We start from the raw sequence: 26,150 nt of genomic DNA, 5'->3' as shown, positions 1-26,150 counted from the left end.
AACAAGGAAGTAAAATTTCACCCAGCAAAGAGGGGTCTTTCCTGATCCGTCTCCAAGCAGGAGAAACATGCGCAGCACTCTCCCGAGGGAGGGCCTTCCCCTAGGAGCTGGGCATGACCCAGTGCCTGCCAGAGCACCATACAGGGTTCACCTCTCCCATCTAACCTAAGCCCTTCCTGCAGAACAGAGCAGTCGGGCTTCAAACAGCGAAGCACAGCTTCCCTCAAGCCCATCTCAAATATTAATTTCAACCCAGCAAGGGACAAAAAGGGGAATTTTCTACCTCCTCCATCTTCCAGTGTCACTTTCTAGGTCACGTGCGGACCTTGGGGAAAATCTGATGTTTGCTGACCACCGTGCCTGGACTTTGTAGAACAGACGCACAAGCTGAACCTGTCGACATTCTCTGAGGAACCTCTCCTGACATTTGTTTTAGAGGAATTAAATTCAGGAAGACCAAAACAAGATGCCCGTCTCAAGCTTCAGCTTCTGAACATTTTGCTGCAACAGAGCAGGCAGATTTTTCAGCCCTTCCTGCTGCTTTCTGTTTGTTGGAGATATGAATTTTTTTTCCAGTAGTTACTGCATCTGTGGCAGAGGCTACATGCTGCTATTTCTGAAAAGATGTATTAAAAAAAAATGCCAAATTTTACTTTCTAAGAGTTTTTGGATTCTAAGTGGCTAAGTCTCTGCCGAAAGAGTACTTTAGCTTTTAAATTATATAGCCCAGGTTCTTCAAGATACCCACAAGCCCGAATCCTTTTGGAATTTTAAAAACTGGTTATTGTTTTGAATTGTTATTTGTTCTCAATAACTGTCAACGCCAGACTGATGGCTGCTCTTCAAACAGCGCAGCCTTTCAGTCTGTGCACCCCTGCAGCTTTCTTCAGCTGTCTATAGGCAGCAATGCAATTTGTAGAGTTTGTGAAACTCTGCAGGAGCTTTAAATTCCGAGGAAACATCTTTGCAAAGTAGTTTCCTGCATCTTTCAACAACCCTGGCTGCACAGTGTGATCAAAACCTCGCTAATGGTCTAAATTTTAAAATAAATGACCTCGTCACTGATTGGAAGGTTGAAGAGAAAGCAGCAGAATCCAACTGAGGAAGGGCAATGAGGGATCCCTTCTACAATTTTTCAAGCTGATTTTGTCTTGGACAATACACCAGCAAGAACTCCAGACAACACTTCCGCACGTGCGCTCAATGCACATGGGGACGACAGCAATGTGTGCCCACAAAGGATCCAAAGTAATGGCAAATAGCAGCTCCCTGCCATGCTACAGGGGAAGAGAGAAAGTTCTAAGAGATGTTATTTGGAATTAAAAGATTGTCTTTTTCGCCAAAAAGTAGGTCAAGGACAATCTGATCTGAATTGCTGTACACAGAAAAAGCAGTGGATGAAGCTGGCTCACAAGCTCGTACTACCGGCAACGGTGCTGGCTCATCTGCATGGATGGAGCTGGGAGATTTTAATGACAATTCAAGCTCACGCTGAGCTCCGGAGTGGAAATCTAAACCCAACCTCCTCCAAAGGCCAGATGTGTTTAACTTCCAAGGTTGTGGTTTTGAGTCTCTCTCTTTTCAGATTGTGGAAATGTCAAGATCAAACTGAAAGAGCTCCAGGATTTTTGTAGACAGAGGACAAAGAAAGAAGCACCTTCAGCACATTATCCTCAAGAGAACCTCCCTCCAAAAATGGAAGAGCTGACCTGCAAGCCCCACCTCAGGCCCTACAAGCCTGCAGATCTGGGCGCAACCTCCACGCAGTTTTTTTAAAAGTCTCTATTTGGGGGGGCCCAATCTCCGAGCCGTGGCCAGCCCTCAAGCACATCCACTCGTCTGGCAAATATGGTCCTCCAACATGAGGCGGGAGGGCAATCCAGCTCAGAGCCAGGCGCAGGCAAAGCAAACATCAATCTCGTCTGGAGGCAAAGGAGAGCTTCCAGTGAGAAGCCTGGGGGTTTCCCCAGGCCACAAAGAGCACAACACAGATTCCAACAGGCAGAAATTCAGCTGCATCTTCCTATCCTTCTGCAACAAGATCTCCAGTGTCATCTTAGCTTTGAGGGACTCAACTCTGCTCTATGCAGCAGCTGAAGTTTAGCTCAGGGCTACTTGCTTCCAGAAGTGTCTCTCCGGCTTTTGTCTCACGCAGCCCTGTCCAAACCACTTCTAGCAGGCTATGTTTGTCTGCTCGTCTGCCAAAGAGATTCAATCCATCCTGAAATGGCAGCGCCTTTCCTGCTCATCTCGTGGCCCAAATCCACCACAACACCATTGATATTTTTAGTGTCAGAGCTTTCCCGGTTTGAGTTTTGCTTGTTCTTAGGAAAGTGCCTTATACTGAGCTCTCCGCATCCCTTCCACTGATGCTGCTTTCTCCAGAGTACCTCGTCTTTGTTCCTTGGTTTGGTAATGACCCAAGCTCACTGCATGACAGCAGAAATGGTAGGGGGAAGCGAGTGCAGAGCAATTCTCTGTCTGTTCTCCCAGCTCTGCCTTGCCAGCATGGAAATGCTGCCACTTCTCCGCTCTCCATCCAATTCTCAACGGTGCAGCTGATAAAGACATTTAAGGGCATGAAAGGAAACAAAAGCGCTCCATCTCATTGGAAGCCACCAGGAGCTGGGTATCAAACCTTCATTTCTGCTTTTGGAAGTCTTCCTCCAGGGCTTTAGTGCAGCAGCGAACAACCAATGTGCAATCTATTCACCATTCTTCCCAGCTTATTTCACAGCTTGAAGAGAGGGAATAAAACTAGGGACTTCAGCTCAGCCAGTTTTGCTTGATTTGCCAATTTTTGTTGGTGTTCTGTGTTCCAGCATCAGGACTTCTGCAGATTTTTATTTTTATCTCCATTGTCAGCGTCCGGGCACATAAATGGGAGCGGAGTGCCACCCTGCAGGACACCAACATCAGTGCTGGCTGGTGGCAGAGCTCCCACATAAACTCTCACATCTGGGCACTCTAGGAACAGGAACTTTAAGAACCATCTATAAGACAAAAGGGATTCCTTTTATCTCATGGTGTTCTTGTAGGTATTGGTCATTTTTTCTTTAACCTTTTCATTTCTGTAGTATCTGGCCTTTTTGCACAGCAGGCACGCTTCCTACTCTGAGACCTGCCCTATATTTCTATGCGATTTTTGGAGAGTTTCTCTGGCCAAATTACTCAATTTACAAATTTCTGTCTGGGTTATCCAGGTTGCCACAGCTTCTGAGGCCAAGACTGTCACTCTACGGGGCGCTGAAAGTCTGCCTCAGTTTAATTACCTCAGTTTCTCTGTTCATAAAGGGAGGACAAGATCTTCTTCCATGTCTCAACTCATTAATATTTCTAAATTGTTCTGAGATTATGGGATAGTTCGAACTATTTATAGGAATGCAAAAGGCCATTTCTATTTGGTGCAAGTTGCCATGCAATTAAAATATACCGAGCATCACAATATGTAGCAAATGGGACATCTTGTTTTACATCAGCCAAGAAATGCTAAGTGGCTCTGTGCTTCCTAGTTGCTTATTTTATACTTTTTGCCCTGAAAAACTCATTAAGGAAATGTACTGGGCCAGACTGTGATGTTTCACAAGAGTTGTAATCTCTCTCGAAGTTCCCAGCCCACAGGGAAAAGGATGTCCGAGTGGGCAAATCAAACTCATCTCCCCACAGCTCTACAAAATGCAGAGCTTTACAATTTGCTGTCAAAAGAGAGGGATGTGAATGACAGTTACGGCCCTTCTGCACCTCTTAAAGGAGATTTCCATTCTGTGGGTATACATAAAGAACAGTCTCTGCTCTCAGCCCTTCCAGAGAAGGGGAACAGAAGATCCTTTGAATCCCAGCTTTCCTCGCCTGCCTTCTACGGAGTGGCCAGGGAGAACTTTTATTGGCTCATTCTCCTACAAATGAATTTATTTTGATTCCTTCCAAAGGGTTGCATAGAGTCTGTCCACATTTCTGTCTGGGAGAGCTTTGTGAGAGGCCATTTGGACAAGACCGCCGCAATAATTCATGCCGTTTGCAGACAATTTTTAAACCCTTACAGTGTCCCAGAATGATTCATTATTTTTCTAAGAATATGAAGCAGCGTATGTGTGTGTGTTTGTGAATATGCATGCTCATGAAGAGTGAAGACAGCGAGCTCCCCTAGGCCCAGAGGGAGGAATAAAGATCAGCACAGATTTCTTCTTTGTCATGTAGGGCTTTTTGTGATACTTCAGTTGTTTCATCCCTCCACAATTTAGGTTTTAAGTGAACCCAAAGCAGAAGGTAGCAGTCTTATTTGTTTCCAGGTCTCCTACAACAGACTCTGGAAGACCCAGTCTAACATGTCCCAGAAGTATAATCCTACGTAAATAGCTTATTCTAACAATGATCATTGGCCTTGGCTTCAGCCACCCAGGAGGAGAGCAATTAAAACTATCCCTCATCCTAGATTACAAGGCCTAAACTTAATCTCCATTAAGTTTTCAATACAATTAGTTTTATACCAGCGTTGAAATAAAACAGCACCTTGCTGGTAGTTCAGAACAAGGAGTTCAAGAACAAGGAATCTACAAGCGAGTAATCCCAAGCAAGGAATCCCAAGCGAGTTCAGAACAAGGAATCTGCAAATCCTGGTATTTGGAATGATTTCCTAAAAGCTATCTCAAATATTCTCCATAAATACCCATCCAATACAAACTAATCCCAAAGGAAAGACTCGTGGGAGCAAAAATCAGAACAATTGCTGGAACAAATATTCAGGATTTGCTTGGGACTGTAGTCCAAGACCTCTTTTGCAGCAGGATACAAGAAATAAATCCATGTAGGCTTTCATTAGCTATACTAAGTCTGGAAACTTTTTAGTATTGAGTGCCTATAACAGCACCTCTCCCTTTTTCACATTATTTATGCTATTGCTGCAGGTGCTAAAAATTATCTGCTCCTTGCTGTTACATGTAGAGTTGGGTGAGAAATGTTATTTACTTCCCAGTTACACAATTAGAAGACCATACCAAGACGTATTGTGGTACATGAGAAAAAGAACAGCAATCAAAACCTTCTGATACTTTTCCTCACTATAACGATTTGATAGTAACAGTAAAGTTGACTTGGCATTCCTTGGGAGCAACTGACTGTCAGGGGGACCAGTAGAGAAGAAACTGTTGGTTGTAACAATTTCAAAAGGAAGTATCCATCCTTCACTAGGTAAAACATTTTCCTCTCCTTGCCTGCCCCATGATCATCCCCTTTGCTATTATACTTGCACGCTGAATGGTACCTCCTTCAAAAGGTTTTGTTAGTCCGATTTGTCTGGCTAAGAAAATGTCAGCTGAAAGAATAAATCTGGGGAAGCTGCAAGTTCAAACATTCACACAGAAGACTTAAAAAAATTATCCTGTTCTGTGCTTGTAGAAACCAGTCTCCCCACAAGTTTAAGAGTCCAAATCCCACATGAAGGGAAGAGAAAGTCATGTGAGAGGTTAAAGAAATCCAAAGCAAACATGAACATTAGCTTTGTTGTACAGTCCTGTAAAACAAGCTGGATAAAGTTACTCTTTGGGTTGGGTTGGTTATCAACATCTCTTGCCATACTGCAGTTACCTTTTTGACTTTAATTTCAACACTATGCATCATCTTCTGTTGTCTCTCCAGGTTATTGTTTGCATCACTATTAAGCGGTTCTAGCAGGAGATGTGATTAGCTTGTGCATTTTTAACACATGCTTCCACAATGGAAAAAAAAAAGATATACATAATACAAATAATAATAATCCTATACAGTCTAAACAAGCTTTGGGACAGCTGTGCAAAAACAACATTGCAAGCTTTGTGTCTCATGGGATGGGAATGAGGCTGATTTCTTTAAAATGCATATCTTATCCTACCTTGCTGGCTTTCAGTATCTCAAACATCAGAGGCAATCCTTGTGTGATGAGCTCCTCCGTGTACTCTTCTTCCTGAATGGACTTGAATTCCTTTAGCAAGCACTGGATGAGGGGTCGCCTGTGCTGCTGGAAGGACGTGCGCAAGGACTCCAGCCATGTGTGCAGCGTCCAGGGAACACCTGTGGATGGAGGATAGAGCTCATTCCCAGCTTCAGAGAAGGATGTGCTCGTCTGCTTTTTTACCTTTACTTACATTAAGGTTTTACGCAAAAGCTGCCAAATAACCCAAAAAAATCAAATTCCTGTGTATCCCCGATTGAGAAGGCTGGTGGTTACCAGGACATACCAGACCTAGTGCACAGAGGCTTTCCTCCAAATGCTAAGAGAAGACTGTGGTCTCCCTGCTCATCTAGCCTTCAGCTTCTCTGCTGAGACTGCCAATTTGTGGTAATTGCAGTGGTGCTCTGTGATGCAAAAGCCTTTTGGAAACTAGATTTACACTAGCTCATTTGTTTGAATACGGCCCTGGAGAGCCATTAAATGGTAAAAAACCCGATTTTGGTCACTACCCACCTGGATTCAAACTGGTGGTCTTCAAATTAAAACTTCATTCAAGCGCTACCCAATGTCCTCTCCTGATCATTACTATCTTCCCTAAACAGCACTGGGCAAATTAAGCAGATCAGCTTTTTCAAGTAGCTTGTCGTGGCAGAACCACTCTCCAGGAACTTAAAGGGAACTGCTCCCATGCACTGAGTGAGAAAGCGCATGGAGCTAATGTACCTCTGCAGGCATTAGGCTGGATGTGACCTAGTTTCTGCTCTTGCAGAACAGAGTGGGAGGAAACGCAAGCCTGGCATTTGACTACTAAAGGTTTTTCCTTCCATTTCAGCAAAGGTCCAGCGCCTGGAGAGCAGCCCTTTGCTTTCCTTTCATTCATCGCCAGGTCTTTGCCTGCTCAACCCAGATGGTGAGACACCGCTGAGACCACTGCACACCCTGACCCACGCCACATGTCCCCAGGGCTGCAGCACCACACCAGGCAGAGGCAAACTGGGTACTTGGGTCTCTCTCTCTCTCTCTGAACACAAATCAATGGGGATGGTAAATACGCAGTCCAGACCGATTCCCCTCCACGCTACCCAACCACCCTCCCCCACAGGCAGAAGTGACTCCCCAGCAGGCTGGTATGATGTTCAAGCCCCGCATTGGCAGAGTTGGCACACCAAGAAGCCAGTTCCCTGCTCCTGCCCTCAGAGGCTCACAAACCTCAGAAAATAAAGATGTTTTAATGGTGTACTGCTTTACAGCAGAGTGCCAAAGAGAGATGTTGGAGGTGGCCCACGGCAGCCGAACACTGCCCCAGAGCCCCTGAATAGGGTGTGCTATGGAGCCAAAATGGGCTGGGAACCTGCCAGATCCCCCATCGCCTTCTCCTTCCACAAGAGTTGAGGAAAGTGCAACCGTAGTCTGTTTAAGCAACAGCTCCTCAAGAGAGGTGCATTTCTTACAGCGGTCCTTCCCTGGAGGGAGAGGAGAGGGTGCCAGGACTGACCTATGCTCCGTATGTCAATGGTCACATCCACGTAGCCGTGCTCGGCGCTGTGGTACATGGCCTCCTTCAGGGCTTTCAGCTTGGCCTTGCTGTTGCGGCTGGCACAGAGTGGAGCTGCCGCCGAGTCGGGCAAGTCCGTCCCCTCGGCCAGGATCTCCTCCAGCGACAGAATATCGCTCTTCTCCTTCTCCGGCTGAGCAAGCAGCTTACGAAAGACGTTCCTATCAATCATGGCACGACAGAGAGCGGGAGAGGGAGAAAGAGGGCAGGAGAGCATAGAGTCAGTGGCTTGGCTTTCTTTTTGCTGGAGATACTTGCTGCGATGTGGCAACTTAGGATACCTATCCAGGAAATTACTCCAATTAATGGCAGGACTGTCTGAGAGCAGTCCCAAGGCAAGCACCGCTCCTGCTAGCCCACCTGCACTGCCTGGGCCATGTCTGCAAGACATTGCTGTCATGACAGGAACCATACAGATGTCGCACGAGTGGCAGCATCTCGTGGGAACAGAGACCCACGAGCTAAACATGACTCAAGACTTCTTCCCACCATCAGGCAAGGCTGAGGTGCCTCTGGACAAGCTCTCTGGACTTTCACCATGGAGGCCGCTTGAGAAGGGAGCTGCCTGGAGCTACCAAAAGCACCACCACTCAATTAACACTCAAAGCAGTCCGGGGAAGCTGGAGCAGCTAGACATTCAACGAAGACAGTCAGGGCAGGTTCGAGCACATCTGGGACTACTCTGCAAAGCCACTGATCCGGCTGGGCCATCAAATAGCAAAGCCCAAACTCAGTCTTGGTGACCTCAGGTTCGTACCAGTGTAACCTCACTGATCTCAACAGAGTTGCTCTCAGCTTCACAGCTGTGAGAAGAGAAACCATGTTGGTCCCCATCCCACCTCCCTCGTACTCCAAAGTCCACCCTTCACCCGCTCAGACCCCGGCGTGGGGTGGCAGCAGGGCACGGTATGTCCCAAATAAATTTGCAGCAGAGCGGGCAGGAGGAGGGAGTGTGCGTGAGTGGTGTACAGGTAGGAAAATAAGAGCCAGGGCCTGCAACATGCACAGCCAGCAGCCAAGCCGAGGAGAGCCCCAGGTCCTCCTCGGGTGCATGTGTCCCACTCACACCAGCTGGCAGCAAGGCCGGTGCAGCGAACGTGAGACTCCAATAACCAAACTGTCCTCTCTGTCCCAGGGATCCCTCGCAGGCTCCACATGGGCAGTGTTGTGCGAACCCGCCCTGACATGCCGTTAGCATGTTGTTAGACTGGCAGCTTGTTTCTAAGCAAACAGACGGTACGTACTGTCTCTAACCTGTATCTATGTTCCTCTGGATGGCTACAATCAGAAAAGCAGGAACGTGAAGATCATAATACTAATTGATTACACTGCAGTCAACTCCTGAGCGTTGCAAGGTCATGCATGCCAGGTGCTCATTTCATTACTTTTTTTAAAAAAAATTTGCAGCATACGTACAACATTAAGGCACACGGGACTTTACAGTAAACACAGATGCAGAAACTCTGTTCAACAACAATTAAGGCTACAGCAGTACAGACACAATCCATCCCAAACCTGAGAAATACGTCAACAAGAAATTCCGAAGGAATGTCTTTGGCATTCCTTTCTGCTGTCACATCAGCTACCATTTAACAAACATTGCATTGCAACACACCATGAGGAGTCCCCTTCCTTTTTTCTAAAATCAGCTATCAAAAAGCAGCTTGTACCACCAACTGTTTAAATTCACATGCTAGCAAAAAGCCTTACATCTCTGCTCAGTTGGTGGCATGTTCAATTGTTCATGCAAAACTTTCACCCATCTGCTCAAAATGGACGCCCAGGCAAAAAATAAGCACTTGAAGGATGCCACTAGACTTGTTCCCACTCTACCTGTGTCCATGTGCGGCAGCCTGACTGAAAGAGTTCATGTCACCTTGTGGAGTCATGGAAATGCCGTTCCTGTACATTGTTCCTATCATGGGGTCAGCTCCTCGCTCCAACAGCAAACTGACCAGTTCAAAATTTCCTGCAAGTAAAGAGATGCATTTTTACTTCTTTTAAAATCCAGTATTTGCTCACCTAAACCACAGGTCCCGACTGAAGAATTTATTACAGTGGGAGGAGCAAGTCCTTACCAGCAGCTGCTGCCAACTGTAAAGGAGTTTCAGAGTAATTTTCCTCTCCATGCTCCAAGGAACCTTCTACTTTTGCTCCTGCATCCAGCAACAGCTAGAAAGAAAAGTCACCATTTAGAGCAAGTGGGAGTATTAAGTCTGCAGAGTTCATGAGCAGTGACAAATGAGAGTCTAATGCTTCTTGTTAGCTGCAAACCAGATACGATGGAGACAAGTGACATGCAAATTCTGCCCATTGTTTCACAGAGGCAAATCGATTCCTTTTTTCGCTCATTTTACACTGCCAGACACCAGGAGCACTAGTGTCCAACTTCAGAGCCAAAAAAGTGTAACCCAGTGTTTCTGAATGGGAAATGGGGAAAGATCAGTGTTAGGAAGTAATGTGCTGAAGATGGAAGTACTGAAAATTAGCCCAACAAGCATCCTTCCTTCACCGTCTTCTAGAACTCCAGCACCATCCTAAAATGGATTGGAATTCAATTGCCTCCATCTTTTATATAAAGACATGGCCAAAAGAAAGGCAACTCTTAAGAACCAGTCACAGTCCAAACGCTGTGATCTCCATCGGGGACGCTTCCATGTAAATAACAACAACGCTGAAAACAAAAGTGGCCAAGGAGAGCAGGATGACGTCTGCGCTCCAGCCCCCTCTTGGCCATTTCTGTCTCGAGGCCTTCACAGTTTTGGCGCTTCATTAAGTGTGCCACAGACACAGCTGTTTTGAAGAATAAACCTTCTCAACTTTTGAAGATGCCAAAGCACAGAACCAGCATATCCCACGCGACACCTCGCTGGGGTAAGGAGAGCGAGTGCTTCTCCCCCTTTGGAGCAGCACAAGGGCTGTTGTCCACCTCTCCCCCACCAAGGCAGTGGTTTTGTGTTTGCTAGAATATTATAGTGTCAGAAAGTGTAATGAATGAATAAACAAACATATAAAACAAGTGGTCAGGAAGGAGCACAAGGAGTTGTCAGACTTTCTTTGGTGCAACTTTGCTTTAAAATTGTCTTATTTGAACCTCATATTGGTTAAGGTTTCAACACCGTATTTGCTATATAATAGGTCTATTATATATCAGTACACTCTAGAAGAAGCAGAAGTAACCAATATGAGTATGGCAAGAGGATACTGGTTTGAGATGGATGTAATTAGAACTGAAGAGGAGAAACAAAAGAATGAGATGCAGGTAGGGAAATACAATAATACCTGAACTACAGGAATATGTCCATGCAACACAGCAAATGTCAGAGCTGTCCAATGGCGGGTCTCGGGGTGGACGGATGGGTATTTATGAGCAGTACTGACAACCTACAAACAAATTAAAGTTATTTTTTTAAAGCGCTATACGTAATAAAATTCAACCTGCCTGAAAGCCAGGCATGTGAGGGAGTAAGTGAAATAGAAAACCTGGGAAAGGTGCTTTATAAAATGATTGGCTTCATTTTTTTCCTGCAAAAATTTTCTCAATGTTAAAACTGTTCATGCTGATTTGACAGCTTGAATTAGAGTTCATACCAAATGAAGTCTTTTTACCAACTACTGTAGCTCCATCTAAACCACTGGCCACCAGATACTTTTGCACAAGGTCAAAACATCCACAGCTGGTTACAGCAGCACACACTGGGGAAGCAGGGACGGATCAGGACGCTTACAGCTAAAGGACCACTCCCACTGACTTCTCCAGACTGTCTATCAACAGCCCCAGGTCTTGGGATTGCTCCAGGCCTAAAGAAATTCTTTCCACATAAATCAGTATGACTTTTGTCACTGCCATCATGAAAGACACATCACAAGCCCTACCCTGGAGTTCACAGGCGTGCTTCCAGGCCCCTCCTCTCCCACCGGAGGGAAAAAAGACAACTGACAGGGCAGAGTGGCGCTTCAGAAATGTTTTAAGAAAACTCCCTTTTACTGCCTTCTCCTGTCTGAGTTGAGTTAAAAGAGCAGGGTGGTGACAGTTAAAAGAGATGCAAACTCTACCCTTAGAAAACAAAATGGTATTTTTCACGTTGCTCCTTCCATTTTCTACGCCTTAGTGCCCGATGCCTCTAATGTAGACATTAGGGAAGATGAATAACCACTCTTTGCTTCAGTTTCCCTGTCTTAAAGATGGAGGTATTAATATTGATGAGGTTCAGAGAGACGGTAAAATCTAATGAACATTTGCAATCTGAGACTGCACCCTCAGATGGAGTGTGACATAAAAATTCAAAATCCTATTATTGATCTTCAGAGGAGGACGAAAATCAGAGTAAAAGATGCCACATCTCTCTGTCTCATCAGCCAGCTATGCTTTCGCTACCTTGTCTGAAGTACTTTTATCCGTGTAGGGGAGCAGGGCCAGTTATTAAATGCTCCGTTGCATTAGCAGCTCGCATTTCCAAGCGCCACATGCAGTGTTTTGCTAGAAGCACACGACCAGGCCCTCAGTCCCAAGGACAGGGATGAGGGCAAACTCTGAAGAGCCCATGCAGCTTGCCAGAGGAGCGGATCTGCACCAGCACCTGGGTGTTACCGCCCAGATTTACCAAAAAGAGAGTTCAAAGTACCAACGGGAGATGTGTGCTGGTGTCTGAGCACAGGCATGGGGCTCCTTTGGGTCTGGGGTTGCTCAGGAGGAAGAGGATGGAGCAGCTTGAGCCTTGGGGTTTAGGCTGGGGAGCAGAGGGTGAGGATGGGCAAGGTCAGGGTTTAGTGAACGCATCCAGCTCCTCCTCAAGCACAGATCCCCACCACTGTTCAGGGCACCCCACGGCAGAGAAAATGAAGTCATTCTAACTCCTTTGCTCCTTTTTTTTTTTTTTTTTGTTAGAGTTCTTTCTAGCTGACACGGTCTTTGCGAAAGACCTGTGGTTCACCAGGCTTTTAAGGCCTCAGTTGAGATTTGTTGAGCAGCTACAGGTCCCACTGACTCCAGAGTGAATTGCAGCTTCTCAGCACATCTGGAAATGAGTCCATTTTTTGCTAAAGATGGGCAATCAAAAAGGGAGGCACCCAGCATTTGAGGATACTTTTGGAAACATATATATAACTGATTTGCAAAGTGAAAGGGGGAAAATGATGCAGGCACCTGACAGAGTATTTATTTTTGTTCATGGTTGATTTGCCTTTTTTTTGCCGTAATTGCCCAATTTGCACAGTTGGTTGTGGTGTGCACAAATCATCTTATAATTGCACACCATAATTATTCACAGTTCTTGTCCCAAAGTGTTTTCATTTGATTTTAGAGCAAACACTCTACAGAAATGAATCAGGGAGGTTCACATCCCTCTCTGGAGCTGTTCTCTCAGATGTCAGCACTTTCAGGAAGACAAAACTGTTTAAATTTGCATTTGGTTCAAGTCTGGAAGATTACTGGAGCAACTGGGAGGACTGCTCCTAACGAAAACTTGTCCTAGGAACCAAATAATGCCATCTCACCTCTAAGCCACAGGCAGGGTTAGAGGAGAGATCAGTCTCCATGCCCACCCAGTCTTTGGTGTGCCTACCGAGAGTGCTAACAAGGGTTCAAGTATTCAATTATTGCCAGCTCTTGAGGGTGGTGTGCTTGAATTTGGGGAACTGAAATCATCAGCTGATTTCACATAAGCCACCAAACAGCAATCAGATAGTAATGACTATCAGTCTCTTACAGGTAACATCCATTTCTACTTTTAAATTAGATTTTTTAAAAGTGCAAAATGTCTGGCTGAAAGCAGTGACTACAATTTATCAGCTCGCTCAAGTCCAAACAGAACAGATGGAACACAGATAAATGAAGCAGACAGCTTAATTTACTCATGACCTCAACAAATTGAAACTGGAATCATTAACAAATAACTCTTTCGCGGATTTTCGAGCGGCTCTTTAAAAATGTACATACCTCCATTGCACAAGAGTCGGACCACAATCTGTTTGGTGGACAGATTGTGTAAGTTTGTGATGTGCATTCATCAAAGAGACAATTATATTCTGGAAGCTTCAAGCTCCTCATCCAACAGTTTTTAGCCCAAGGCACTTTGTAAAACAAAACAGTGGAACCTACATAGCACTTGTGTGCTGGGGATGCTTAGCTGGAGCACCCCAATGCATAGAAATGCTCGAGCTTTGGCAGGTTATCAGACGGGTATTTCTTTTACCTTCTTCATTTTAACTCAGCTGAGATTCAGGGAGTCCTTCCACTATCATTGGAGCTGTGCTCCGTGCTAGTGCTAATGCCTGTATTCATTTGCAGTGTGCAAACACAACTAAATCAATATTACCTGTGGGGTATGTCCGATGACTTGGCCCCTTCTGTGCAGTGAATCCCAATGTTAACCTAATGCAGATTGATTTCACTATTCATTTCAAGTGGTGTCGTCCAGGATAAGACAAATTTATTACTCTCTTTTTCAGTCGTGGGATTTTCCTTTCGCTACAGTTTCAGGGATAGTTTAAGATGTAAACGAAAAACAGAACAAAGATACAACCAACAAAGAGTCCTCACCTCAGCATTCAGATCTGCTCCAGCATCTAGCAGCATCTGCACCATAGCCTCATCACCCCTGACACAAGCATACATCAGTGGAGTCATGCCCTAGTCATTTTTTGGAGTTAAAAAACAAAGGAATTGACAAATTTAACACAGAACTCTCTTTGATTCTTTAAACAATTATTTAAGTATATATCATCAAGACTAACAGTATGTATTTAAAAAAAGCCATTACCTCTGTTAGACATGCCCCTCAGACTAACAAAAGCCAAACATTTTTGTAAAATCTCCATTGTTGTTGTCACTTGGATTGAATGGTTTTTTTTCATGTTATTCTCAGCATCCTCAGCATGGTGAGTGAAACTAGGCTTGTCAGCCTCACCTCCATCCTCATACACTAAACCGAGCATCTTTGTCTTTGGAGGTCAGCAGGTTGTTTTTAATCAAAGCAACCGTATTTCCACTGTTTTTTTAAAAAGACTAATTCTATTCCATTTTCTATAATCACAGTTTCATAAAATCTAACTTTTCAATTACCAAAAGAACCTTTAAAAACATCCCAAGCTCTTCTTAAGACAAGTTCGATCCGGGCACAGCTTTTTCAATGTGGATGCCGTAAAGGGCTGGGAATGTAAAGGCTTTGTAGAGCACTCTCTAGCAAACAAGGACTTAATTTCAAATGAAATGCCAGACAGCATTGTTGCAAGTTGCTGGCTCGAGGAAAACATGGCCCTGTTTGGAGGAAAAGTAGATTAAGTGACCCTTCACTGCAGAACCACCACAATGCAACTCGTATTCATCTGAAACGCCTGCTGCGGTGGATCACCATTTCCCTTAAGATAAGTATTACTGTGGCTGTGGTAATGAGTCCAGATGAAATCATGGAAAAAATCATTAAATCTACTGTAAATTATAACAGAAAAAGCTGCTTATTAAATACAGTAGGGGGTGTTGATCAACAGCCACCACTTGTTTTGCAGTAAATCTACCGCAGCACGCAGCTACCTCTGATGCATGTCTATAGCCCACCTTGAGGTCCCCTGGTAAATTTGCTGTCAGACAATAGACCATTTGCTGTTTAACCTGAGTGCTGCCATGAAGTGAAATTATTTTCAGAGAAACTGGAGGTGCCCAGCACGGCCAGACACAGAGCCACGACACTGCTCTCCCTAGCAAGGGCCCAGCATCACTATTTTTTCCTGAACTACCCCATTTTTCCTGTTTGCATGCAGGGCTAAAGGTAGTGGGTGCTTAGGTATGGAAGGGCTGCCCTTGTAAAGAAAATATAATTAAAGATTTGTCCCTGCAAGGTACTTAGAGCCCACTTAAAACACATGGAGCATTTCACAGGATCACATCCACAGCATACTTACGAAGATACATAGTAAGGGAATAGGCATTTGGGGCCTCATGCTATTATTAAGAAAAAACAAGTTCACCCCAGGCAAGGAGAGTTCTTGGGTGACTTGGAGTTACTCCCAAAGAGAATTTCAAACTACTTCAGCTACAGTCAGTGGCAAAACATTTCCTTTGGCAGTCAATAAACACTACAGGAACAAACAGGACCATGAGAATTACAAAAAATTGTGTTTGGGCCTTGAAACATGGGGATGAGACAGAAGCTTAAAATTAAATACATGTTCCTTCAACTATTATTTCAATTTCTGTAAGTGGCGTCATTCGGTAATTAAATAAAGTGCACAAGGGGGCTAATCAGATCTGAAGACAAGAATTTGAAAGCCCCATGCTGGGGGCTCCCCCCTGCAAGACACCACACGTGGGCAGCTGTGGTGAAGGACCCCGCAGCAACACCTAGAGCAAAGGGTCTGCCTGGGGACTACACGGGATATTTTGGCCCTGCTGAAGCTGATGAAGGACTTACCACTGACTAAAAGGGGCCCAGAATGTCATGCAGCAGTATCAGGGTTTTAAAGAGTTAATGAGGTTTCTCACCTCCCACTGCTGTCCCTGCTGCTGTTGCCACTGCTGGTCCCCCAGGCTCGCCCTGCAGCTCAGCCTTGCACCGCAGCAGCAGCATCGCTCAGCCCCCTCTCTTTGCACGTGGGAGGAACGGATTTTTAATGAGCCCATCATTAGTGTTCAACACACACACACAGGAACACGGTAACAATATGTACAATCACCACTAAGGGCATTTGGCTTTTGGCAAAATAAAAAAAATGGCTCTTTCTCTTTCAGCCTTGTATCACTTAGGGCTCTGTCCTGCAAGATGTGGGATCCTACAAGATGTGGAATGTTTGATCCAGCGAAGCATTTAAGCACAGGCTTAACTTTCACTCCAATAGGATGTAAGCATGTGTTCAGAGTTAAGCATATGATTAGGTGCTTTGATGAACCAAGCCAGAGTGCTCCCAGGTTTCGGCCTGGAGGACAGAGAAAATATGCTGTGAAAAGTTTCCAGGTTCAGACTAACATAAAATAATAATAATTTTTAAAAAGTATAATGTGTGAACCTTGGAATGAACAGTCTGATACTATTTTTTTGGGGGGTAGTACTGCCCTCTTCTAAAGCTTTTCTCAAATAAATCCACAATATTGACTCAGAACGAAGCTACTGAAGAGCAACATAACTCACATTCCTGGAGTAGCTTTCATTTCAGAAGACCTACACCCACTAACAGTCCGGCTCCTGTCCCAAGCGACCACCTTAGGGGTGGCGGCCACCTGCCTCCTGCCAAAGAGGATGCCACAGATCTGGGAACATGCAGTGACACTTTCATCAGGGGCACCAGAAAATTCAGGGGACTATTTCAAAAGTAGTATCTGTGCCCACTCATTTACCTCTGGGAAAGGGGAATGACCTTGGAGAGCATCATAGTCCAACGGACTGCTGCCGGTAGGTAGCTGCAGAGGCAGATTCATCCCCAAACACAACCACCAGCCTCATGGAGGTCTAACTCCAGGGAAATTTAGGCTCCTTAATTGGTGGACGTTGGTCACCAACCACCATCAAGTGGGGTAACACTGCAGAGATACTTTCACATCTGGAAGGTTAGCTCAAACTGGGCTGAACTCCGTTAAAGAGTGCCAGCAATTAATTGTTCCTGCCAGGAGTTTGGTGCTGCACATGAAACGTATTGCAGATCCCAGGGCAGTGTTCAGTGGAAGGATGTTCACCTCAAAAAGCCCTGCTCCACACCACTGTTCAGGGCACTGAAGCAGTTTTAAGTATTCAGACCAACACTAAGCTCTCTTGGGATCTTCTTCTGGCTTCACTCAACTCAGTTCACTGTTAAGAAGACTTCAGGGGATGCATCTGCCCTCATGCTGAGTTACCTCAGTACCAACAGATCAAAACAACTTGAAAAGACCAAACTTAACGTAGATGTTCACCTGGCGGTGCTTCAACTCAATGCAAAGTAATGCAGGAAAAGGACTAAAGTCCCATCTATGTTAAGCTGAAAGCTGAGGCTCCTTTTCTGTGATAAGCAGACAAAACTCTCACATTTCACAGTTGCTTCTTTACATTTCTGTCTCGTTACCTGTTCACTCATGCTGTTAATCCCATCCGGCCCCAGCAAGGATATAGCTTGTTTAACCAGATCCGTTCGGCCACAGTTGAGCATCCGGAAACCCAGGTCCTGCTTGAACTTCGCTTCAGTGGCAACTGCATCCAGTTTCCGAGATGCGCAAAAGCAGTCATCGATTCTGTGGATGTGAGAAATAAACACGCTCAGAGGACAATCAGAGGACGGACCTCGCTGTCCCTAGGAAAATAATACTTTGCCCTGTCTTTGAAGGATGTAGGTCATGCACACATTCATTCTCCTTTGACCTGTATGTTTGAGGGAAGTGCCGAATGTGAAATGCTAATGCAAGCTAATGGAGACTGCCCTTGGTCTATCTTTCATGGGACAAGTTATACATTTTATTAAAAAATTGGTGAAAAAAAGCACATCTTTCGCTTGATTTGGTTTCCCTGTTTAAGCAACGCACAACACATTCTCACCACAGGTTTTCTCTCTGCATGGTGAGGTTATCCAGTCTCCCTGATCTCTCAAAAGTTTCAGTGTCTTCAGTAAGCTTTGAACTTACATCAAATGGATGTATAATCACTGACAATACAACAAAGAGAAAATAATGTCATTTCAAACGCCTTCAAGGATCTTACCAGCACAGCCCCAGTAACAGGGAAGCCTTTTTGGAGCAGAAAGAGCAGGTTGCAGAATCCCACACTGGCTGAGGTTGGAAGGGACCTCTGGAGGTCATCTGGTCCAACCCCCCTGCTCAAGCAGGGCCACCTGTAGATCAGGGCACCATGCAATCAGGGAGAACGCAATCTTGCCACGTAATCATGGCTAAACACCACAAATCCTTGCTGTCTGTGTCTAACAGATGAGATGTTATCCTTTTAAGGTCTTATTCAAAAGCTCTCCAAACTGTAAACTGCTCAAGAGACTAATTTCAAATGGAAGAAGGGCTAGGAGTTATTTAGCAAGATGTGAATCCACAGCTCCAGAGAGAGCCAGGCAATTCAAATGTGATGTTTATCCAACTCGGTGTCATCTTATTAAAAGACAGATTTGCTTTTCTTTCATGCTGAGGAGTGTCTGGGGCAGAGGGTGGAGTCCAAATCCAAAGTGCTTTCAGTGTGAACTTGGATAAAGGAGTGTTTGGAAAAACATCACTTTCATTCTCCAAAAATGCTAGGTCAGAAAACAAGGGGCTACTTATGAATGAAAAACAAAATAAAGATCAAAAGTGAAAAAGTCAAGCATACATCAAATATTTGTTTTCTATTTCATATGTAAAAAAATGCAGCAAACCAAAAGAAAAATATAAACAGCACATCATTATCATTTAAATTTCTTCTTCAAAGTGCTTTATCAGAGCTTTATAAAATATATAACACTGCTTAATATTTAACAGCAATATGCAACAAATATGCTGTTTATATAGAAGTAGTGGTATGTAGTAATAGCTACTGCTCTTCCCCTTTCAACAGAGGGAGGAAAGTGAGATGGAAAAAACAAAGTATTTTGATCAAAGCTCTGCAGAACTTAGTACTGAAACTGGCATCTGAGCTCAAGCTTGCTCTCCCTCGTGCTGGGCCACGACCAGTCTGGAAGACAACAGATATTTTGTTGATGTTCATTCTGCGTGCTCAGTTTGGGTTTTGACTGCTAAAAAGTTGATGTCCTAAGAATGCAAACAAGGTATGCTTGGAGTATCATTACTCAGGGGAACAAGGACGATGCTTCGTCCCAACAGTGTGCTGCAAGATTCATGCATAACACTCAGTCACAATAAATACACTATAAAGGCAATAACAGATTCTGCACCAGTAATATGCCTACAACAGAGATGAAGAAAGCAACACATAGCAAGGCTGGGTTTTCTGCAGTAGTTTCTGAGCGAGTTTGAGGAAAAAGCAAAACCATCACAGATACGCAGGGCTGAGCTCAATGACACCGAGATCCACGGGAGCAATTGCGGCTCAACACGTTCACACCCTATGGCACATTTCTGACACAAGAGCTACAGCAACATTTGGTACTTGTTACCCCCATAGCATGAGATGCCAGAGATCATCTGTGCCCTCCTTTAATGTATGGCAAAGTTAAAGCATGCTCAGAAGTTAGGTGGTGGGGGTTTTGGTACACGGAGGGAGAGTCTGGACCTCCCAGCTGCAGCTGGCCATTTCCAGATGACTCTCGTCTGAAAAGGAGGTGGTTTCTCGGCAAAGTGCAGCTATGGAAAGATCTAGACAGCCTCTGAGGACTGCAGAGGTGTCTGCCGCTATGAATCACTGCCTGTGTTAAGTCACCGCTTCATCATTTGTACGGAGGTATAGAACATACACTCTGAATAAAATGGGTCAGAGTCAGTGCTGGCAGAAACAAGTGGAGCTTCACTGACGTCAACCCAGCTTGGTGCATGCAAAACCACAGCTGATGATCTCTTTAAAAAAAGCCAGATTTTGACCTGGGTTGCACACCCACGCAAGGGAGGAAGGAGGAACAAGGATCTATCTCACCTATCCTGTATGGGCTGCCCAGACCTCTACTTTGGCATGGGTTCAGAAATTACTTACTTCTCCATATGTAACTCCTCCATGAGTTGGCTCTGGTCCCCTACAAGCACGCCAGTTCACCTGCTTACTATAGCCAAGGAAGGGGACTCATTAATTACTACTGACATTGGGTACCAGCATATCAGTACACCTCAGTCAGCTGGGGGGATTAGAGCCTTGGTCCAAGAGCTCCGGGATGTTACAGCTGTAGAAACACTGCAACAATAACAGGGATGCAGAGGAGCGCCTGGGCTGCATGGCTGCTAGGACACCAGCACTGACAAAGTGTCATCTAGACCAAGTACCACAAAGCAAGAAACCACGACTTAGTACTACTACCAGCTGCCCACTGCCTTTTTGTACCCCAAAAAGGACCCCTTGCGAGTGAATACAGCCCTGATTCATGAGACACTGCAAAGGAAACTATATGGCAAAATTTGACATGGATCATTGCTGGTGCCACCATTGTCATATGTTGACTAACAAAACGACAGTGATCAAACTGGGGAGTTTAATAAAACAAGAGAATGATGCAAGGGAAAGGAACAGAATATGCTTCAGAAGAGAAAGCATAGCAACATCTCGAAAAGCCAGAGAGATGAATGAGTTAAGGAAAAGGAGATTTAACATGTACAGATAAAAAGCAGCGAAGGGACAGATCAAAAATGATCAGGAACTACAAGTACAGAATAGGAGAACACAGCATCACTTTTAACACTGGAGAAAGCCAACTGGGAAGACAATACAGCAGACAGACTGAGCAGTTGCATTTCAAAATGGAAACTGAAAAATCAAACCCCCCCCCTCAAATTAATAAAAAATCAACCCTAAGCCACTACAGCACTGCTCCCAAGTCCGCGTTCATACCATTAACTGCATAATGTTGATTCCAACAGGAGCACAGGGTCTTTGCTCCATATTATACGGTATAAGGGGATGCTGCTCCATCACAGACATCATCCAGAATTTCTAACATTAAAGGATGCAAGAAAAAAAAGGAGGAAGGGAGTGGCACCCAGGCTTGACTCACTCAAGATTTCTTAACTTTGGACTGCAACAAATACACTGACAAGCTATGAAGAGGTGGGAAAAGGATGAGAAGAAGCCTCAAAAACAAGGTTGACAAGGAGCGGTTAAGTCAGCTAAATATACAGGGTCACTTTTCAGAGTTGTGAAACTGTGACTGCAAAGCAAAGGAAGCCAGCATAAGCACAAACGGAGCTGGAAACCTCCCCAGATGCACAGTCAGTTCATGGCCCTTTTGCCAAAAAGTCTTTGTGATCCTTCCAAGCGCACCGGAGGCTGACACCGGCCCGACAGTGGGACGTCCCCTCCAAAGCCACCTTGGTTTGGTGCCAGATTCTTCCGGCTGCCAGCGCTCACAGGGGCCGTCCTTTCCCCAAGACCTCACCTTGCAGAAAAGGCTCTTTTTCATCGAAGGGGCAGAGAAGGCTGATGGGAGGAGCAGAAGACCACGGCGGGCCAACGCTCTTCGCTCTTCTCCCCCTCCTGTCCCTGGGGACAGTCACAGGATGGCAGGACATCACCACCTCGGATGCTGGCTGGGTCAGGTGAACTTTGAGGTACCCCAGAGGTGACACGGTGACAAAGGTAGGACTGGCCAGCGTCCTTTGAGGGTCATATCCTCTCTCGAAAGACTGAGTCCATTCTGGATTCCTCTGTTTAGCAACCTGTGGCGCTAGGCAGGCTCCTTGGCACCACCACTGCTCTACACGTGCTCCCACTCCCAGAACTGAGAAGTACTATGCTTGAATTAATAACATACACTGATCAGAGTCCTCCTGCACAAGACCTAATCCACCCCTCTAATTCAGGGATTCAGTCACACAGCCTGTGAACTCCCTAACTGGTGCCTCCCTACCTTGTATCAAGCAAACAATTGCCTTTATAAGTAAAAGGAAAATTAGAAGCAGGTGAAAACTTCTTGATTTTATATTTGTAGCAAAGCTGCGACCACATTTTTTAACTTACAATGCAATACAATTTTCTCCAAGTCCTCTTTTAATTCCTCACAGATATTGCTTCTACAGCAGTTATCTTTAAGATCATTACAGTGTTGCCACCGCACATAATTAACTTTACTGTGGCTTGATACGGGGAATGCCATGGTAACATTAATTATTTGCAAATGGTCACTGTCAAATGCTGCACAGTGACCATGACACTCTATCGTACTCTGAAATCCTCAAACCTCTGAAAGGAGTCAAAGATAATTTTCTTCATTTATAATGGGTGCTAGCAGTACAGCAAATTATTTTTACCTTTTCCCAAACTCACATTACAAAAACATAATGCAGCACTTCTACAGCAATGGTTTAAATGCAGGGGGTTCTTTTTTCATTTTCACTCAGACTTAGCTAAGATAGGGTCTGCGCAGATCTTTAATAAGTTACTCATGGATTGAATACATTTGGGAAAAAGGATGATTCAAAGGCAAAGTGTTTCCATCGTAACTGGTAGACGCAGCAGCTCTCATTACATAGCTTTCTAATTATTTGTTCTTTGGGAGGGGATTATTGCTATAGTCAGTAGTGGACAACTGAATAAAAAAGGGGAAAAAAAGCAATGCTCTGTAAACGTTACCAAAAAAGAAGTAGGAACATCTTAATTGTGTTCTAAGCGATACGTGCCGTCATAGCATGCTAATAGTTGATTGAAATTAAATGGAGTGCAGACCATGATGAGCAGCAGGACAAACGTTCCCCTCCGCTGAAATGAACAGATCGTCATCCTTATAGCCGAGCACCAAAACCTTGTTTGTCCACCTGGGACTCGATCGCCAGCCCTTTCAATTAAAAGAATGATAATCTATTCATTAAGTCCATCTTTTTAGCTCTGTGGATTTTATTCAGCCTGTCTCTGTCCTAAATATGAATGAGGTCTCGAGACAGAAATTATAGTTCAGCTGGTTGGAAGTCTGGAAGGAGTCATATTTTAGCCAGCAATATACATGCATTTGCAATGCTGAATTTCCTGGGGTCAGGGATCACAGTTTTGATCTGGGTATGCACAGCCTGTAGCACAAAAGGGTCCTGTTCCTTGCCTGGGGCTCTTCAGTGAGACTACAGACACAAACGGCAGTAGCAGGAGCGGCAGACGATTTGATTTAAATTTGTGAGCACTCTTTTTTCCAATGCGGTGCTTTAAAAGGGACTACGATGCTGATATTAATAGGACTGCAATATAAATACTATATTGAGACAATTATTTGCATTTTCAGTTTTGGAGAGAAACAGAAGCACAAACACGTTGATCAAAGCGATGAAGAGCACTACTTTTTAAGGCAGACATAAAATATCTCCATTTACTTTAATCAGGAGCCAAATTAAGACCAAAAAATAAAAATACTGGGGATATTTATTAGCCAACTCTTATTCTTGTCAAAGGCCTGGGACTAAATTGGTTACAGATACTGGAAAATACATTTAAAAAGTGATGTGACTATAAAATCAAGACCCAAATCTAAATTTCAAAACACTCTTAATATTACAGTCCCATGTATATAGGCCAGGAACCATGTTCAAAATTGAATCTAACCAGATTTTGAACAAGGCCAACATATCATAGAAAAATTTGGGTACAGATTGATCTTTCAATAGATTAAAATAGATAGCACAAGTCTTCACTAAAGAGTGGAAGATGATATGTTATCTGTATCCTGATTATTATATTCAGGAATGTGTATAGAGACAGATCATATGAAATAGCAATGAACTTGCTTGCAATGGGAAAAACCCAAGAACGATGGATCCTAAAGCCTGTAAAAACAGAAGTGTGTTCTGCCCTAAAAGTGAAGCAGAACACAAGGGCAAGGTCCTCCCCTTCAATAATTTTTTTTATTACTGTTGTCTTCAAGCAGCCGGCTGGCAGAAGAGGTTGAGATTCACCTCAGGAAACCCGTGCTCTACCTTTTAAGTAATAAAATCTCCTTCATCCACTGGCACCATCTGCCCCAAGGGACCGATGGATTTTGTCGAGTAGCTTGTTTGCTGCTGCTCGCTGGTTTGGCATTTTTGTGTCTAATTACGGCAATAGCCACGGCTGGTGTTAAAGGATTAGTGAAAATTTGTGGGAAGGACAAGGACATTCAAGGAGCTAGGCAAACACCAACCGTCCCTACTGAAAGGCATCTGCTGTCTAACTAAATAGCAGAATTTCTTCAGAATTTTCTGCTCTGCCTCTCCAGAAGCTCAGCACCTTACCCAATGCATTTTAAGACACAGTGAAGAGCCGTGGAAATATTTTTCTGCCTTCAAATCTCTATTTAGTAAAGTCTATTTATATTTTCATGCTCTAGTACAAGCACAGGATTTCCATAAATAAAACATTAAATGCAACTCTTCCTCTTTTCACTTTCAAGTTAGAACTACTTATGTGCGGTATAGTATTAAGATGACACGGAAAATGGTACAGACTGCTCGGAAAGAACAAAATAGCACGTATTTCCTTTATGTTGCTGTATTTTTCCCTTTCCACAGTCTTAAGAAAACTCTCTACAACGAGCCAAGGATGCTCCCATGTATTTTTCCCTTTCCACAGTCTTAAGAAAACTCTCTACAACGAGCCAAGGATGCTCCCATGTTAAATAAGCTGCAGTCTTGAGGCAGATAACGCTGTTTTCCTAGAGAGCCTTCATTAAGAGGGATGGTCCCAGACAGAAAAGCAGACTTAGCTATTTTCAGGCAAAGGCTAATTGGAAATTAGGACTGATTTTCAATTAAAGACAAGCTTTCAAAGGCACTCAGACACTGCACTTGCCCGGAGACCTTTCTGGATCAGAGCTGTAAATGCAACTCGGAGCCCTGGGTGAGGCTGCGACAGGGCAGCGGCTGCAGGAGCATATGGGACCGGAGGGTTAATAAACCAGTCCTATGCTGCAGCAAGGTTTGCATCATCTACACTTTCAGTTTGAATTTACTCATGACCTAATATCTACATATTCCTGCGTTCAAGCTGCACTTTAAATAGAGTGTATTTTTCCTTCCACACTGTTTACTCCTGATGTATTTCTAGAAAAGAGTCACACGTTCCCTCAGCACCCACCTCGCTCGGCTGAATGAGCCCCTTTCTTCTAGTCTTCCTCTACAAGAACATTTTGTCAAAACTCAAATCACCCCAGCCCGTTTCTCTGTACCTGCTCCAATGTGAATATTTTCTTGACCCGGACAGAGGATTTGCGATTCCACATCACTTCCTACTGCTTTCATGTACAGAGGCACCAATATTTTCCTGCTTCTACTGGAAATACCTCTCCCGTTGCATCCCCAAAATGCATTTGCTTTCTTCACAGCTGAGGAAAAATCCACTTTTGTGGTTTGTAATCATTCTGAGATGAAATCCTGCTCTACGGTCTTCACCATCACCTTTCCAATACCCAGCTCCCAATATAGTATATATTATACTGCATATATAGTGTATATGTTACATATACACTGCAGTATGCCTTTTTCTAATTAATCTCCATGTGTTTGCCTTCCATTTGTGGAAAACTGCATTTCATCCCATTTCTTTTGTCCCTCAAGGTCATCCACTTTTTCCTGGATGATTTCCCAAACTTCCTCTGTCAGGACAATGCCTCTCAGCCATCGTGGCATCAGCAAATTTTAACTTCACGAGCACACTCCTAAGATTTGTGCCAAAACCCTTTCTGAAAATTAAAGACCAGTTTTTCAGATGGAGAGCTGAAGATCTCCGCTTGTAACCCCACCGCATCCAACCCAGCTCTTGCCACCTCTCTTGAAACCAGCCCCTGCTCACTTTCCAATTCCTTTACTAATCCCCATCTTATCCAGCTTAACAAATAGTTCCCTGCATGGACTGCACCAAATCGTTCACTCAAGTCCAAATAGATGAAATCTACTGAATTTCCTTGGGGTAGAAAATCAGTTATCTTATCAAAAAGTTATTAGATTAGTCTGGCATGATGTATCTTTAGAAAATCTGTGTCACATTTTATCCCATTTTCCCCTCAACAACACGTCTTTAATCAGTCTTTGCTTGAAAAAACATTCAAAGGCCCTGCACTAAGAGTCTGGAATTTTCCTCGGATCGTTTTTCATCCTTTTCAAAAGCTGGGCATTACTGTTAT

The 26,150-nt window shown here is 44.3% G+C and overlaps 1 protein-coding gene across 4 annotated transcripts in view; it reads right to left on the bottom strand.

The window, feature by feature from the left end:
- ABTB3 (ankyrin repeat and BTB domain containing 3) overlaps positions 1-26,150 on the bottom strand; it is a 180,754-nt gene that overhangs the window by 18,796 nt on the left and 135,808 nt on the right. The window contains exons 5-12 of one of the 4 annotated variants that reach the window (XM_063321392.1): positions 17,511-17,676; positions 14,023-14,112; positions 10,764-10,865; positions 9,560-9,653; positions 9,315-9,450; positions 8,736-8,759; positions 7,422-7,642; positions 5,867-6,045 (exon numbers count right to left, since the gene is read on the bottom strand). In XM_063321392.1, coding sequence (XP_063177462.1) covers positions 5,867-6,045; positions 7,422-7,642; positions 8,736-8,759; positions 9,315-9,450; positions 9,560-9,653; positions 10,764-10,865; positions 14,023-14,112; positions 17,511-17,676 — 1,012 coding nt within the window. The remainder of the gene's footprint in view (positions 1-5,866; positions 6,046-7,421; positions 7,643-8,735; positions 8,760-9,314; positions 9,451-9,559; positions 9,654-10,763; positions 10,866-14,022; positions 14,113-17,510; positions 17,677-26,150) is intronic. The other 3 variants (XM_063321424.1, XM_063321413.1, XM_063321403.1) reach the window with 3 other exon arrangements.

Source organism: Chroicocephalus ridibundus, chromosome 1, assembly GCF_963924245.1.
Source record: "Chroicocephalus ridibundus chromosome 1, bChrRid1.1, whole genome shotgun sequence".
NCBI lineage: Eukaryota > Metazoa > Chordata > Aves > Charadriiformes > Laridae > Chroicocephalus > Chroicocephalus ridibundus.
The sequence above is the reverse complement of the archived record's forward strand: the minus strand, read 5'-3'. Positions and strand labels throughout refer to the sequence as shown.